The 18,984-nt window shown below is 36.1% G+C and overlaps 1 protein-coding gene across 2 annotated transcripts in view; it reads left to right on the forward strand.

Annotated features, from left to right (window-relative positions):
* The window catches only part of Eip78C (Ecdysone-induced protein 78C), a 684,862-nt gene that overhangs the window by 194,870 nt on the left and 471,008 nt on the right, over nt 1–18,984 (forward strand). The window contains exon 1 of one of the 2 annotated variants that reach the window (XM_069830401.1): nt 17,345–18,922. The exons of the other annotated variant lie outside the window; for it this stretch is intronic. Within the exon in view, the coding sequence (XP_069686502.1) occupies nt 18,598–18,922 (325 nt within the window). The 5' untranslated portion in view covers nt 17,345–18,597. Of the gene's footprint in view, nt 1–17,344; nt 18,923–18,984 lie in introns of those variants that run through there. 2 annotated transcript variants of the gene reach the window in all.

Consider the following 18,984-nt stretch of genomic DNA (forward strand, 5'->3'; position numbering starts at 1 on the left):
AAAATTAAAATATCTTGGAGCAACAGTAACAAAATAATATAAATGACACTCGGGAGGAAATAAAACGCGGAATAAATATGGGAAATGCATGTTACTCGGTTGAGAAACTTTTGTCATCTAGTCTGCTGTCAAAAAATCTGAAGTTTTAGAATTTATAAAACAATTATATTACCGGTTGTTCTTTATGGTTGTGAAACTTGGACTCTCACTTTGAGAGAGGAACATAGGTTAAGGGTGTTTGAGAATAAGGTTCTTAGGAAAATATTTGGGGCTAAGAGGGATGAAGTTACAGGAGAATGGAGAAAGTTACACAACACAGAGCTGCACGCATTGCATCCTTCACCTGACATAATTAGGAACATTAAATCCAGACGTTTGAGATGGGCAGGGCATGTAGCACGTATGGGCGAATCCAGAAATGCATATAGAGTTTTAGTTGGGAGACCGGAGAGAAAAAGATCTTTAGGGAGGCCGAGACGTAGATGTGAGGATAATATTAAAATGGATTTGAGGGAGGTGGGATATGATGATAGAGACTGGATTAATCTTGCTCAGGATAGGGACCGATGGCGGGCTCATGTGAGGGCGGCAATGAACCTACGGGTTCCTTAAAAGCCATTTGTAAGTAATTATTATTATTATGATCATTATTATTATTATTATTATTATTATTATTATTATTATTATTATTATTGTTTAGTCAACTGTCCGAAGACAGGTCTGAACCTCATAAGTGACACCAACGAGGCATCGCTCATGAGGCAACCAAGACAAAAGATAAAGGGGTAGAATGGCCAGTTCCTTCCCCCCTCCATTGCATACATCGCCGACTAGTAACATATTAACACTACTCAGACTTCAGATGTGCTGGAATCAATGTTTGTCGATCACAGACTTTAACGAGACAAGAAAATCAATAGAGCCTAGAGTTTAGGCAATCTTTAGATTATTATTGCCACGAGTCAAATCATTGGGTGCACGTGGTGAAAATGCACACGAATTCCTTTCTCTGCTATGAATAAATCAAGGTTAGGGATCCTATTTTACGGTGAATCAAAGTGTTAAATTTCGGTATAAAATTTGATTGATTTCGATGTTAGTTTGCACAAAAACATAAATTAGCCTAGGTGTTAAAGATGACTATTTGATTCTCATCGTACAAAATACATGATTGAATAATTCTTACAAGCACTAAGGGCCTGTATCATGAAGAGACTCTTAAGGTTCTTTGTTTATTTTAACAATTCCTACAGTTTTCTATGGGCAGTTAATTATTGTGTAACAGTCTCCCATCCTACGTGTGAATAATATACCTACTAGATACCACAAAACATAGAGGCTATTTATACTTTATTTTAAAAAAAAGAAAGTCACTCGAAATCCGGTTTGAATATTAAATTCTGTAGGTAAATATTAATGCACAACAAATTAAATTTTAATCATTTACAGTGTTTAAGAAAATTCTGCTACCTAATTAAAACAAAACAGTAAATCCTGTAGTCTCCAATCGCTGCCATGCCTACCAGCAGAAAAGCCAGCAGGGAATTTAGCTTCAACAAAGCCTATTATGTTATTAATTTGATATTTGTTTATACTAAATTAAATACACAAACCATAAACAATCAGGAGCACCCCTATAGGCAAAGCTCGTGTTCGGGTATAGTTCCATTATATTATAGAAATACAGAAAGTAATGCACACACATAATAATAATAATAATAATAATAATAATAATAATAACAATAATAATATAATAATAGTATAATAAGAATAATAGTATATTAATAATAGTATAATAATAATAATTATTATTATAATAGTATAATAATTTATTTATTTATTTATTTATTTATTTATTTATGTAGAATATTAACGTGCAAAACAACACCACAAGGCCAATTAAAGTTTAGCACGATACAAAACAGAACAAAACAACAAATAATGATGAGAATGAATGATAGAAAATGGCAATGAGATGAAATACAAACAATATAATAGTCTACATCAATCATACATCAAATAAAAATTATAAAATTAGTACAATAAGATAATTGAAATAATGGAATAGTCTACATTAATCAATTCACCAAATGCAAGAAAAAAAATGGACAAATGATTATAATAATAATAATAATAATAATAATAATAATAATAATAATAATAATAGTATGATAATAATAATAAAATAATAGTATATTATTATTATTATTATTATTTTATGTAGGCCTATAGAGAGAGAGGAGTACTTCACAGATGCCCTTTATCACCACTCTGTTCAACATTTACTTGGAGGGTTAAGTGAAGAATTGTCTACAGAACATGCGAGGAGTGATAGTAGGAGGAAGAAGAATAAAGTGCATAAGATTTGCTGATGATATGGCATTGTTAGCATAAGAGGAGATGATATTAAAGGATATGCTACTGGAGCTAAATGACAGCTATGATCAGTAGGTATGGGATGAAGGTAAATGCAAGCAAGTCAAAGACCATGGTCATAGGAAGAAATGTAAAGAAGGTAAACTTGCGAATTCTAAATAAGGCAGTAGAGCAAGTGGACAGCTTCAAATGCTTGGGGTGTACTATAAGCAGTAACATGAGCTGCTGCCAGGAAGTCGAAAGAAGAGTGGCCATAGGAAAGTAAGCTCTTAATAGAAAAAGGAGCATCTTATGTGGAGCTCTGCAAATAGAACTAAGGAAAAGGCCAGTGAAGTGCTTTGTGTTGAGTGTGGCATTACGATGGATATTACGACGAAATGAACAGAAACAACTAGAAGCTCTTGAAATGTGGATATGAGGAAGAATGGAGCGTATGAAATGAACAGACAGAATAAGTAACGAATCTGTTTGAAAGAGTGGGTGAAGAAAGAATAATGCTGAAACTGATCAGGAAGAGAAAAAGAAATTGGTTGGGTCACTGGCTCAGAAGAAACTGCCTATTGAAGGAAGGAATGATGAATGGGAGAAGAGTTTGTGGCAGAAGAAGATGTCAGATGACAGACGACACTAATATTAATGGATCATATGCGGAGACAAAGCGGGAGACAGAAAATAGGAAAGATTGGAGAAGTATTTTTAAGTAGATTTTTTACGACGCTTTAACAACAGCCTACCTTATTTAGCGTCTGAATGAGATGAAGGTGATAATGCCGGTGAAATGTGTCCGGGGTCTAGCACCGAAAGTTACTCAGCATTTGCTCTTATTGGGTTGAGGGAAAACCCCGGAAAAAACTCAACCAGGTAACTTTCCCCGACCGGAAATCGAACCCGGGCCACCTGGTTTCGCGGCCAGACGCGCTAACCGTTACTCCACAGGTTTGAACAAGACTGAATAATGCTGAGTTTGCAGTGAAAGACCTACCCTTGGGCAGAACACTATGAGTGAATGGATACTCTTGGACTTAGACTAATACTGTGTTTTAAACCTGCCTTTGTGAAAATTTTTCGCTCTCTTAAGGGGAGAGGATGGTATTTTTTTGGTGAAAAATGAGTGATTTAAAAAAAAAATTCTTTAAAATACTCTGTGATATGTGTGGAATGCATAGCATAACATTTTGTGGGTATTTGTGCCCTTATCTGATGTTGAGTCGCCATTTTTAAACTTCCTGCGTTATGGATTTTTAAATCACACGCCCGCTTTTATTGCTGTTTCCGGTAAATTAAATTAAAAAGTTTTTTTCTTCAAAATACCCTTTGATATGTGTGGAATCCATTGCATAACATTTTGTGGGTATTTGTCCCCTTATCGGATGTTGAGACGTCATTTTTAAACTTTCTGCGCTATGGATTTTTAAATCTCACGCCCGCTTTTATAGGTTTCCAGTAACTTCATTTTTTTTTTTTGCTACATTGCCAGACAAAAATGGATATAATTTCTGAACTATTAAAGATACATGCATTCTTTACACTATTAGGAAACGTTTCTCTGTAACATAATTTTGTTAATTGATTTCATTTAAAAAATACGTCCGTTTGTTTGCAAGAAAGGAAATCAGAAAATTGTTATTAAATTTTAATTGTTTATTTTACAAATGTAGGGACTAATATCAAAATTCTCTTACAGACAGTTTGTAGAACATGCTTTTGCAAATACAGTGCAAAAAACTGTTTGAATCTATCTTTAAAAACGGTTTAGATATATCGGTTTTAGTACAATCCTGCATTGGGTATATTTTTTTTTTCAAATTTGGGCCCCCAAAAATTTTTTTTCAAAATATTTATATTTGGTTGAGTTGCCACAGCTATGAGCTCTCTACATACAAAAAATTAATATTTTACACCAAATAGGAAAGAAGTTTTAAAAAATACCATCCTGTCCCAGATAAATTAGTAGTTCGTCTAGCACAGTAAATATAAGAATATGACTTTTCAATAGATGTATCTTTTGGGCGCTCTAGATTAATATTTCTCTTGAAAAACCCTAATTTCAAATGAATTCGTGTTGAAAACAAGAATTTCGTGTATACACAAAATTTCCCGATTTTAAACTTGCGTTATTTTGACCTAGAAGGGCTTCAAACATAAAAAGTTTGTTTTTATAAGCTAAAAATTCGCATTTCGCGAATCCGTGGTTTGCTAAAACTCCGTATCTCTGAACACGGTCCGGTCATTAGTTTGTAAAGTTAGGGAGATCAAAGACCTTCGCAATGGAGGCGGAAGTGGAGTAACTGGGAACTCATAATGTCTGCATCTTATTCGAAAGATTCTCTTCTCGAAATCTGATTCGCAAAAAGCATTTGTGGTTGCCCGCAGTAACTAAACGAGCGTCCAAACAATACACTTTGCAAACCGCATCGCACCGCGTCCTGCAACGCAGGTGCACTTTGGAATTCGTAACAGCCACGCCACACCCATCACTATCACCATCATTGTACAGAAACAATGCGAATTAGATTACGTACACTTTCGCGATGTAAATTTTTCGTACAGACTGAACCATCCTGGACTGTCTATTGCTTAACATTCTAGCCGTTCGGATCAAACCATATCAAAAGCAATGTATTTCTCCGGGACGGAAGTAAATGTTTTACTTACTGGCATTTAAGGAACCCGCAGGTTCATTGCCGCCCTCGCATAAGCCCGCCTTTGGTCCCTATCCTGTGCTAGATTAATCCACTCTCTACCATCATATCCCACCTCCCTTAAAACCATTTTAATATTATCCTCCCATCTACGTCCCGGCCTTCCTAAAGGTCTTTCCCTCCGGTCTCCCAACTAATACTCTATATGCATTTCTGGATTCGCCCATGCGTGCTACATGCCCTGCCATCTGAAACGTTTGGGTTTAATATTCCTAATTACGTCAGGTGAAGAATACAATGCGTACAGTTCTGTGTTGTGTAACTTTCTCCATTCTCCTGTAACTTCATCCCTCTTAGCCCCAAATATTTTCCTAAGCTCCTTATTCTCAAACACCCTTAATCTCTGTTCCTCTCTCAAAGTGTGAGTCCAAGTTTCACAACCATACAGAACAACCGGTAATATAACTGTTTTATAAATTCTAACTTTCAGATTTTTTGACAGCAGATTAGATGACAAAAGCTTCTCAACCGAATAATAACAGGCATTTCCCATATTTATTCCGCGTTTAATTTCCTGCCGAGAGTCATTTATATTTGTTACTGTTGCTCCAAGATATTTGATTTTTTCCACCTCTTCGAAGGATACATCTCCAATTTTTATGATAATAGCAATAATAATAATAATAATAATAATAATAATAATAATAATAATAATGACACTGATGGCCATAATGACAATAGCAATGATGATTATGATGATGATAATAATAGTAGTAATTATAATAATACAAATAATATTAATAATAATAATTACACTGATGTTGATGACTGTGTGGCGATAATAATGACAATAACAATGATAATTATTATAACGATAATAGCAATAGACTAATGATGATGGTACCGATGTTGATGACTATGATGGCGATAATATTGATGATAAAATAATGTTTATGATAGTAATAATAATGGTGACAATAACAATGATGATTATGACTGTTGATAATAATAATGATGATGACACTGATGATTATTGTGGCGATAATTATAATACTGTTGTTGATTACGATGGAATAATAATGACGATAACAATGATTATTATAATGATGATTTCTATTGATAATGATAATGACGCTGATGATTATTGTGGCGCTAATATTGATGATTACGATGGGATAATAATGACGATAACAATGCTGATTATGATGGTGATACTAATAATGTTGATGACGCTGATGATGATTATTACGATGATAATGTTGATGTTTATGATTACATTGGAGATAAAAATGTCAAGAATACTAATTATGATAGTGATTCTAATAACGATCATGACTCTGATGATGATTATTGTGGCGATAATTATGATGTTGATTACGTTGAGGATAATAATGACGATAACAATGATGATTATAATGGTAATAGCTTCTATTAATGGTGACGCTGATGATAATTACGATGGTGATGATTATGAAGGTGACAATGAGAATAATGACGCCTGCTGATCCGGAGCTGCGTTCGGGCTGATCCTCGATCCTCGCTTGGGCTGATTGTGATAGTTTCCTTCCCCTGGGATTTCCCCACCTTTAAGACTAATACTCGTATCATGTGTTCCCATGACGACACCTCGCCAGATACCACCTCGTTTACAGCAATTCCTTCGACGCTAAATAACCTAGTACTTGACACAACGTTGTTAAATAACCAACTAAAACAACAGTGATGACGGATGATTATGAATATTTTGCCATTAGGGGAGAGTCGGGTAGTATCGGACATCGGGTAATATCGGACAGTGAGTTTCTTACATCTACCACGCGATGATAGTACCTGATTGACATGGTTACGTTTCTGTGATGTCGCATAGAGAAACGTAACCATGTCATTCAGGTACTACCATATGGTGGTAGATGAAAGAAACGCACTGTCCGATACTACCCGCTGTCCGATACTACCCGACTCTCCCCTAATAGTAATGACGAAAACGCTGTTGACCATTATGAAATCGATAATAATTGTGAAAGTCCGGTTAGCATATCTGACGTGAAATGAGCGGGCTCGGGTTTAAATCCTCGTTGGGACAAATTACCTGGTTGAGTTTTTTTCCGGGGTTTTCCCTCAACGCGTTAAGAGCAAATGCTGGGTAACTTTCGGCGCTGGACCCTGGACTCATTTCGCTGGCATTATCACCTTCATTTCACTGAGACTTCTGATAAACATTGTAGTTAATAAAGCATCGTAAAATAAACTAAAAAATATATACTGAAGTTGGAGTTGATGTTGACGATGATGAGTATGAAATATAAAGCATTCAATATGTAATAATCAGTGGCGCTACAGCCCGTGAAGGGCCTAGACCGACCAGCCGGCTGCTGGCCTCACGCCCACATGCCGCAGCATAGGTGCACGATCATCCAACCAGAATGGAGGTATCGTGTGGTTAGCACGATGATCCCCCCAGCCGTTATAGCTGGCATTCGCAACCGGATTTCGCTACCTATCGTAGCTCCCCAAGTGCATCACGGTGCCGGGTGGGCACCGATCCCATACACTGGCCGAAATTTCATGAGAAAATTTCTTCTCCCATGAGGACTCGAACCAGCGCGCATTCCGTAACGCGAGTGCGAGCAGGATGCTTTAGATCACGACACCACGGCGCGGGACGTTCAATATGTAGTTATTATTATTATTATTATTATTATTATTATTATTATTGTTATTATTATTATTATTAAGAACAGTAATGGAAAAGCGTTATTCTTGTGGCATGATGTCCACAGAACCTGGAATATAATACCACAGTCTAGTCTAGTATATACAGTCACGAAGCTTGTGTTGTGAGGATGCTATGAACAATAGACTGTGCCGGTACTATTTCGCATTGTCTGTAATGAGGCGATATTAGCGATCCTAGTGGTTAGCAACTATCTATGGATGCATATTTACTACGTATTGAGCTTCGTGACTGTATATACTAGACTGTGATAATACCTCAAAAACGTTTATCAAATTATTATTAAATACACAGAATTGAAGCCTCGTCCTCTAAGTACGCAGCCTGTAGGATCACTTGTATACGTATTCTAATGAATTTTATTGTCTCCTCATTTCATTCCGCCATTCTTCCGCTATCGCTATATCATGATGTCATCATCTCAATGTACACTGTGTGGTTTCAAAGCGATATTAAAATAATTACTTTATTATAAATGCATTACATTAAGCTGTTCTACGCCTACGTCATCATGTAATAGCCTATATATTAGGCTTGGGGTTATTTGTGAAGCTCTATAAATATTAATTCTGAGTTATCGAATGCAACCCACCCTCACACCACATCTCCATGTATACTGTTTGTAATAAAAACAAATGACTTCCTAGTTTTCAAAGTATATTAATTCTGAAACATTACTGCCTTCCATAGAGGTTTATTGTTTAGGTGTCATAATTTTTCATGGAAATGTATTTATGAGATTATATTTTGGAGCAAAAATGTAGCTCTGGGTAGAGTATATTATTTGCCAATAGATATCACACGTTTCATTTCGGGACCGTGTGGGATTCAGTCGTTAATGTTCTTTGGGTTTAAAAAATTCGAAATACTGTAAATCAGCGGTGACCAAAACTCGAGCTGCAGTGATTACAAGCGACAGGCATCCTATGAAGCAAGGAGACGGAGGAAAGGTACTTGGCATGAAAACTACAACCAGTGGCGGTTCCTGTACTAACATCTTGATCAATCCTGTGGATAAAAATCTCAAGCTTTGCTGTATCAGTAATGTCACTGCTGTCATCAAGAGCCAGTGAATAATATATGATTTTTCTTGCTTCTTCTTTTAACCTTCCTCTTGAATATAATAAGGAATTTTTTTAATTCTTCTCTCGATACTTGGTCGAGAAATTCGTAGGTTTTCAAAATTAAAAACTTCTTATGGACAAGTTATTCAAGCTATTTTAATCATTACTCTTTTGAGAAATTCTGTTCTATTAAAAGGCTTTAGAGCATGAGATATTTCAAACCCCATTAGTTAGCTGACTTCCTTACATTTAGTATTTACCTCGTCTTTCTGTTCCTGGCTATGATTTAAGACATGTCAATTCCTGGTGTTTAACAGTTCGTTGGCACATAATATTGAATCAGTCTTTCTACAATATTATTATTATTATTATTATTATTATTATTATTATTAAATGAATAACTAATAAATAGTTACCCTCATTTAAATATTAAAAAGATTAAATTTAAGATAAAACCTAATAATTTTATCCTTCTAGAGGGAAGATCTAAAATTATCAATATTCATGCATGTACAGAAACACATACTTAGTGGTCAGTAATAATAATAATAATAATAATAATAATAATAATAATAATAATAATAATAATACATTATTCAGCGTGGCAATTAATGTTTCTATATACTGTACTCCTAATTGAACCGTTGAGCAAAGTAAACATATTACATTTTGTCCGACAGAACAACAAATAAGTTGTCCTTCTTATTCTCTACGAAACCACCTCTTACTGCTTGTAGATACAGAGTTTGTAGAGCGACATGATACCGCCAATGCTTGCCTTCAGTACGTGAACGAAACACACAACAATCTACAGGAAACTCAATCAGCAGTGGTTGTGAACTTTCAACTCAAAAAGTAAATCTATGTGTTTTTCCTCAAAGTCATGTCCGTTACATATCTAAAATTATTCAAGGTGTAAAGTTGCTAAATGAACACATGGTGTGATATGTTAGTTGGGAGGCCGGAGGGAAAAAGACCATCGGGGAGGCCGAGACGTAGATGTGAGGATAATATTAAAATGGATTTGAGGGAGGTGGGATATGATGGTAGGGACTGGATTAATCTTGCACAGGATAGGGACCGATGGCTAGCTTATGTGAGGGCGGCAATGAACCTGCGGGTTCCTTAAAAGCCATTTGTAAAGTAAGTAAGTAACACATGGTATGATGTTTTGTAATTTCTTAGTTAGCTCCCAATTTAAATTACAGACGCTAACAGGGGCCGTGAGGTGATATCAATTAGTAATTGGGATTATTTATTTGCGTTCCTTTTGGTACAAACTGAGACTATTCTATTCAGTTGATATTAAAGCTCTTCTGCTGAAGTTTAAAGCTGCAATACGGCTTCTTGGATTTATACGAGATAAAGCTGTGAGTCTTTCTATTGAATACAAGTCTGGACCGGTGCTGAAGTCACTACGGGGAAATATAATGACTTCTGTGGTGGGGATCGAATTCACGATCTCGTTCATAGAGAGTAGCTTTATCTATTGAACTGGTACCGTTCAAGAAGAGAGGAAGTGGCGACTGAGTTGTAAAGGTCAGTGACGTGGTTATCATGAACACAGCTCTCGCTTTCTCTGTAATCGATATCAAAATCTTCGAAATTATTATCTACACTAATAATAAATCTGTAGCCCAAATTTTTCTGGTAATTTTCGATTTTCCAAAAATAACTGGTCCTAACATATATAATTAATCACCCTGAAACCGAAAATCGCTTTCTTGAAATTTTTGTTTGTCTGTCTGTCTGTCTATCTGTCTGTATGTTTGTTACCTTTTCACGCGATAATGGCTGAACGGATATCGATGAAAATTGGAATATAAATTAAGTTCCTGGTAACTTAGATTTTAGGCTATATGGCATTGAAAATACATTATTTAAAAGGGGAGTTATAAGGGGGCCTGAATTAAATAAATCGAAATATCTCGCTTATTATTGATTTTTGTGAAAAATGTTACATAACAAACGTTTCTTTAAAAATAATTTCCGATAAGTTTTATTCCTTGAAAAATTTTGATAGGACTGATATTTAATGAGATAAATGAGTTTTAAAATTAAAATAACTGCCATCTAAGGCCGTGTAATGAATTAAAAAACAAATGACTTCGTCTATAAGGGGCCTTGGACAGCAACAATCGAAAGCTATGAAAGAGAATGTTTCTGTGTTTGTATGAAGTAATATCGGAAGCTAAATTAACCGACTTGTATAATTAATTGTTATTATTTCACCATTGGAAAGTGTAGTTTCTCTAGATGGACATAATGCTATAATGTTATTACAGTAAATTCTGATATAATATAATATAATATAGTATAATATAATATAATATAATATAATATAATATAATATAATATAATATAATATAAATAATATAATATAATATAATATAATATAATATAATATAATATAATATAATATAATATAATATAATATAATGTGTGACATTATATAATATAATTTAAGTTATTTGAAGGGTTCACAACCATAATGGGCCAAGCGCCATTTACTGAATACGTAGAAAACAAGGGTTAAAATGAAGTTATTACTATAATTCAATGGAAACCTATAACAAGTAAAATAAAATATACACATTAAATCTAAATAATGTCAATCTTCATTAAACTATGGTTGCATGTAATAAAAATTAAGAAACAGATTAAAGGAATTGTCATTGCACCAAATGAGTGTCTCTGGACCAAAATGACCGCATTTTAATTATTTAAATACAATTAAAATTAGTAACATATTAAACGATTTATCCTTCTATCAAGCACGAATGTTCCCTGGATCAAATGTCCTATTTTAATTATGCAATTACTTTAATATATTTCTAACGGGTGCAGCGGAGCGCACGGGTACGGCTAGTTATTAATATAATTATTATTGTTATTATTATTATTATTTTAATTGGTTATTTTACGACACTTTATCAACTGCTGTGGTTACCCAACATTTGATCTTAATGGGCTGCGGGAAAACCCTGCAGAAACCTCAAATCAGGTATTGTCCCAACCAGGATTTGAACCCTAGCCCACTCGTTTCACTGTTATTATTATTATTATTATTATTATTATTATTATTATTATTATTATTATAATACGAATATCTATTTGTTATAAAAATATGGTTTTCACCTTACATTTCGATGATGATCAAAATATAAACAGGAATTCCACAAATTTTCTTTCGGGTTCCTACCGAGTGGAGTCATTTCAGTTTGGCTGAAGGGAAAGATTCTTTTAGGGAAAAATCTTATAAAGTACCGTATATCGCGTGGCGTACTTCCTCTCTATTTCCTCTGAAATTAACTATTTTACATAGCATGAACTGTGATAAACTTGAGCTCTGGAGTTAACTTGACCATAACAAATTTAAAAAGAAAGGATTGTGTTGCTTTGAGACATGAAATTTGTTTCTTGTAATTGGCTGTGTAACTAAATGGTAAAAATTAAAATTAAACTACATAATATTTCTGATTTTATTTGTCCAAATATTGTTGGAGGCGGAAACTAAATACTACAAAATAATAATAATAATAATACAAACACACAAAATGGCTTTTAAGGAACCCGGAGGTTCATTGCCGTCCTCACATAAGCCCGCCATCCGTCCCTATCCTGTGCAAGTTTAATCCAGTCTCTATTATCATATCCCACCTCCCTCAAATCCATTTTAATATTATCCTCCCAACTGCGTCTCGGCCTCCCCAAAGGTCTTTTTCCCTCCGACCTCCCAATTAACACTCTACATGCATTTCTCGATTCGCCCATACGTGCTACATGCCTTGCCCATTCAAACGTCTGGATTTAATGTTCCTAATTATGTCAGGTGAAGAATACAATGCGTGAAGTTCTGGGTTGTGTAACTTCCTGCATTCTCCTGTAACGTCATCCCTTTTAGCCCCAAATATTTTCTTAAGAACCTTATTCTCAAACACGCTTAATCTCTCTTCCTCTCTCAAAGTGAGAGTCCAAGTTTTACAACCATACAGAACAACCGGCAATATAACTGTTTTACAAATTCTAACTTTAAGATTTTTTGACAGCAGACTAGATGACAAAAGCTTCTCAACCGAATAATAATAGGCATTTCCCATATTTATTCTGCGTGTAATTTCCTCCCGAGTGTCATTTATATTTGTTACTGTTGCTCCAAGATATTTGAATTTTTCCACCTCTTCGAAGGATAAATCTCCAATTTTTATATTTCCATTTCGTACAATATTCTGGTCACGAGACATAATCGGGGTTTACTTCCAAACCTATCGCTTTACTTGCTTCAAGTAAAATTTCCGTGTTTTCCCTAATCGTTTGTGGATTTTCTCGTAACATATTCACGTCATCCGCATAGACAAGAAGCTGATGTAACCCGTTCAATTCCAAACTCTTCCTGTTATCCTGAACTTTCGTAATGACATATTTTAGAGCGAAGTTAAAAAGTAAAGGTGATAATAATAATAATAATAATAATAATAATAATAATAATAATAATAATAATAATAATAATAATAATATAATTGAAGGGTGGAACTGGAAGATGTTAAACGTTCTAAGTACCATTTTTGGAGAAATTTGTTTTTTGTTGATGTCATGGGGCATAGTTTACGTTTTCTTCCAAGTGCCAGTGGATTGCCGAAGTGGTTCTTATTGATGACAATAAAAAGTGATAGCTTCGTGTGCCAGTGCCTCTGCCTGAAACATGTTCCAAGTGCCATGCTTTTGCACGCACGGAATCTTTGTTTTACATCGCTGCACGTCTTCTCTACAGGCGTGTAGGTTGTATTTTGTTCATATAATATTAATCAGATTTGTGTATAAAATGGAAAATGAAGTTATGGGAAGAAATAAGAAAGGAAATATCAGATCTGAATTATGTATAGTAGGTTATTCAATATGTAAAAGGGGAAAGATTAATGTGATTTGAAGGGAAAGATATCAGATGATAGGCGACAATAAGATATAGGCTATGGATCATATGCGGAGACGAAGAGGAGGGCACAAAATAGGAAAGAATACAGCGTGCTGGGTTTGCAGTGAAAGACCTGCCCTTGGGCAGGAATATGTTCAAATAGACTAGTTGTATCCATCACCTGAAGTTTCATACAAATATGATAAGTAGGGCTAGGATTTTGATGAAATTGCATCTTTTTTCTAGTAAGCCAGAAACATTGCTGCTTTAGTATTTATATGTTATATGATAAACTGAGTGTTTTAAAACATATTTCTTAGAGCATTCTTTTGAATTTTTTACTTCTTGAAACTCATAAGAGCATTTTTTTTGTTTTATTCGGTTATTTTTGGGGCATTTTCATATAATTTTGTCCATAAATCCCCATTATTAATGTAAAATATTATTTATTTCCTTTGATATTTTCTCTACATAGGCTATTTTGTCCATTAATACCCATTATTTTGTATATTATTTTAATTGTGTTTCTACACAAATGTTGTATTATAACGTAGTACACCCCCACATAATGCATCAGTCCAACCATCCCTTTAATATAGACTCCTCTATACCTGCTAGTTCCGGATAAGAGTGGTATTGTGGTGGACTACATGGACCTACATCAGGTAAAATAATGAATTAAAGTGTGCTACTTAGAAAAATTATGTAAAATTAAATAAACTTGAATGTTGGTACTAGAATTTAATTTAATTACTAGTCTAAATATTAATATTTCTACTAAGCCAATTATGTAAGATCAATTTTAAGGGCTTTTTCGAAGATTTTTAGGTCATAAATGCATTGTTTTTAGGACATTTTTTCATGATTTATAGGTCATCAAAATCCTAGCCCTAATGATAAGTCAATTTTCCAAAAGGATTTCCCTTATCCATCTTTTAATTGGTTAGTGTAGGTAGACACTTACTGCAAGTGTGGAATTAATTCTAAAAATAGCAGCAAAAGATGGGACTAGTGAAGCAGTACAAGTGAACCTAGCCCTTCATCATATACAAATATCAACACGCAATGAAGATAATGGCTACAGCTGTGGCAGGTTCTAAACTATCAACTAGTGGTTTTTCTGTGGTATCAATGGACTTACAAGTGCTGTCTGTACTAAACATAATGTGTTCCAACATATTCTATAGTAGGCAACTCAGGTGCTATATCTTCGAGGTACATCTCAGTAACAATAATACTGCCTGTAGGTGTATGTGGGAGGAGATTATAGATCTGTCATCAATTAAGGTTTCATAAACCGCAAAAGTTGATTATCTGTTCGGAAAACTGTGCTGGTCAGAATTGAAACAAAACAGTGCTTTTTTTTTTCTTGCCAATGAGTTTTAAGGAAGTCACACTTCTTTTCTATCATATGATAGGGATTTTGCGATAATGGAAAAAAGGCGGAAAAAAAAATAGTCCTCTCACATCTGTCGATGATATTGGTAATAACGAGATGGTATTTTGCGAAATGAGGTCGAGGATTCGCTTGGGTTACCTGACATCCGTCTTACAGTTGGAAAGACGTCGGGAAATTCAAACGAGGTAATCAGCCAAAGCGGGAATCGAACGCATGAGCGAGCGCAACCCCCGATCACCAGACAAGCGCGCTGCCGCTTGAGCTGCGCCGATGGGTAGTAGCAGTAGTAGTGGCAGGACTAGCAGTAGTAGCAGAAACGGTAGCAGTAGCAGCAGCCGTAGTAGTAGCAATAGTGGTGCAGCGGCAGTATTATTAGCAGTAGTAGGCAACGTTAGTAGCAACATTAGTAGTTCCATTATTAGTAGCAGAAGTAGTAGTGAGAAAACTAGTAGTAACATTAGTAGTCGCAGTAGCAGCAATAGCTGTAGTAGTAGTAGTAGTAGTAGTAGCAGCAGTAGTAGTTGTATTAATGAATTAACAATAATAATAATAATAATAATAATAATAATAATAATAATAATAATAATAATAATATCCAAAGGGATCTGTTGGTGTTGGGTCTTTCGTGCTTTTAGTGTGAATTAGATTATAGGAAAGGATTACTAAGTGAAATAAGATACAAGCGAGGTTATTGCGGAGAGGGTTCTATTGCAAAATGATTGTTCCAATCCTACGAATTTTGCAATTGTGATTTCCGTAAGTGTGCTAAACGCTATTTTATCTACGAAAGTGACAGAATTGAACCGATCAGTGAAAAATTTATGCGTGTTAAAATGATAATCTTCATGTTAGTTAGAATTTATATATTACCGGTTGTTCTGTATAGTTGTGAAACTTGGACTCTCACTTTGAGAGAGGAACAGAGTTTAAGGGTGTTTGAGAATAACGTTCTTAGGAAAATATTTGGGGCTAAGAGGGATGAAGTTACAGGAGAATGGAGAAAGTTACACAACGCAGAACTGCACGCATTGTATTCTTCACCTGACATAATTAGGAACATTAAATCCAGACGTTTGAGATGGGGAGGGCATGTCGCACGTATGGGCGAATCCAGAAATGCATATAGAGTGTCAGTTGGGAGGCCGGAGGGAAAAAGACCTTTGGGAAGGCCGAGACGTAGACGAGAGGATAATATTAAAATGGATTTGAGGGAGGTGGGATATGATGATAGAGACTGGATTGGTCTTGTTCAGGATAGGGACCAATGGCGGGCTTATGTGAGGGCGGCAATGAACCTCCGGGTTCCTTAAAAGCCAGTAAGTAAGTAAGTTATATTACCGGTTGTTCTTTATGGTTGTGAAACTTGGACTCTCACTTTGAGAGAGGAATATAGATAAAGGTGTCTGAGAATAAGGTTCTTAGGAAAATATTTGGGGCTAAGAGGGATGAAGTTAGAAGAGAATGGAGAAAGTTACACAACGCAGAACTGCACGCATTGTATTCTTCACCTGACATAATTAGGAACATTAAATCCAGACGTTTGAGATGGGCAGGGCATGTAACATGTATGGGCGAATCCAGAAATGCATATAGAGTATTAATTGGGAGACCGGAGGGAAAAAGACCTTTGGGATGGCCGAGACGTAGATGAGAGGATAATATTAAAATGGATTTGAGGGAGGTGGGATATGATGATAGAAAATGGATTAATCTTGCACAGGATAGGGACCGATGATGGGAGTTTATGTGAGGGCGACAATGAACCTGCGGGTTCCTTAAGAGCCATTTGTAAGTAGTAGTAATAATAATAATAATAATAATAATAATAATAATAATAATAATATATTATTCTGTATTCTGTGCTTTCAGTGTGGACTGGGTTGTAGAACTTGTAGCACTAACAGAAATAAGAGAAAATATGTTGCATTCTGAGGGAAGTTAGGAATTCGCCAGTCTTTTGTTTGGTATCGTCGTTTCCTTGGCAATTTAATACAAACAGCTGGTCCACGATTCCATAACTCAATAGCAGCAGAGTCTGTGAAGATTTTGGATGTGCCATCTCTCGCGCTGTTGTCCTTCCCCTCCCCGCTACCTCCTCCTCCTGTCCCCCCTCTACCGTCACGACTGTTGTTCCCCTCGGCCCGTACCACGGTCAGTGAACCCTGCCAGTTACTGCCTCTGGTAGCCTATGCTGGCTCCAACAGTCGACCGTCTTCCTCTACCTGAGCGACACCATCAAAACCTCGTGTACACGTGTATGTTTGTGTGTGTATGTGTGTGTTGTGTCGAGAGACGACAGTCACTGAAACGTTGTTTAATTCTACCAACCAACTGCCATCAACAACATACCAAATTTGCTATTACCCGCTTTACAAATCTGTCAATCTGTCAACCGCATCTCGAGATCAATGACATTTCGCCTTCAGTCAAGAGTGACAGTGTTTTGTTCACGTTCTGTGAAGTGATATTTCTTTATGCAATCGAAGAAAACTTGAACATGTCACTAGAAATAACACTAACAATACATTAAAAGTTATGTCGATGCTCATCTGTTAGTATTTCGATAGTTGTACTCGAATGTGTTTTAAATCGTAAACGCCGGTTGAAGGAGAGAACAAGATTTGTGCAAGCTGGTAGCTCCCTCTCTCTCTCACTCTCTCTTACTCGTGTTTCAAGGTACGCTCAAACCAAGGTCAATGACACAGGGAAACCTCTTTGGTTAATTCCAATCTGCGCCTACTCTTTGCAAAAAAGAACCACGAAGGTTGTGTTTTGTTTTTTTATATGCATTGATAGTACTACTACCAACCTTTTAGTTGAAAAAAATTCGTTGCCAGGTAACAGAAGAAGACTGGCTTAAAAACAATCGAGTGTCTGAATGTGTGAATAGTGACTCATAAAAGAATTAGTAATTTTTATCGGGAACTTTTTATGCTAAAGAATTGTTTTTGGAGAAAGTTAGCGTACGAAAATTTGTTGCAAAAGTTGACTACACTCGCAGGAGGAGAAACATCTAGAGTTGATGAGGCAAAGTGGAATATGTACGGAAATATAGCCGTGAAATGAGTGGAAAGGGGCGTGATCTGCGATCAAATTAAGGTGATAGAAGCCGGTATGTCGTGCCAACTGTGAAATAATGTAGATTGTAATGAGTTCCATAAGCAAAATTTGATGAAATTATGAATTTAAGAGTATGTAATTGAACTAATAGCTTTTTTCTTTAACTATGCGTGATTTTTAATCCAGGTATAGTTTTAGGGGAAATAATATGATTGAAAAGTGAAATAGGTTATGTGAGCCTGATGTTTTTGAGTGGTGACATCTGTCTCGTGCTGTGTTTGTGAATGGCTAACTGCGATCCACGGAACTGGACGATAATAGAGCTGAGAGTGAGGAAGTCGCGTGTGCCGAGACACGCATGTCGCTGGTTGGTTAAGTTGAATGGCACGGGGTAGAGACTCGAAGCAGCCATGGACGTTTTCAAGATCGATCAGTCCCTTAGCGCCAATTTGGGCAGTGCGCCGCCCCCCGAGAAGCTGACGGCCGACGTCTCTTTCGACGCGGGATCCGAATTTAATCTCAGCTTCTTCGATCCACCAGAAGATAGCAGCACCCAAGGTTTCAGCGATCCCGGGTCTGTTGGTTCCGCCTCGGCGTCGTCGCCGCCTCCTCAACTGTCACTGCCGCCGCAGGTTATATCGGCCCCCAGCGCCATCTTACTGCAGCCCCTACCTGGATCTGCCGCCCCCGGAACCGCCTCCAGTACGTCTGGTAGCCTAGCTGCAGTGAAGCAAGGTGCGTCCCTACATCGGGATTTCTTGGTGGTGGAGGTAGGGCTCTGGGTTGCTATCATAACC

Source organism: Periplaneta americana, chromosome 7, assembly GCF_040183065.1.
Source record: "Periplaneta americana isolate PAMFEO1 chromosome 7, P.americana_PAMFEO1_priV1, whole genome shotgun sequence".
In the NCBI taxonomy this organism is placed as follows: Eukaryota; Metazoa; Arthropoda; class Insecta; order Blattodea; family Blattidae; genus Periplaneta; species Periplaneta americana.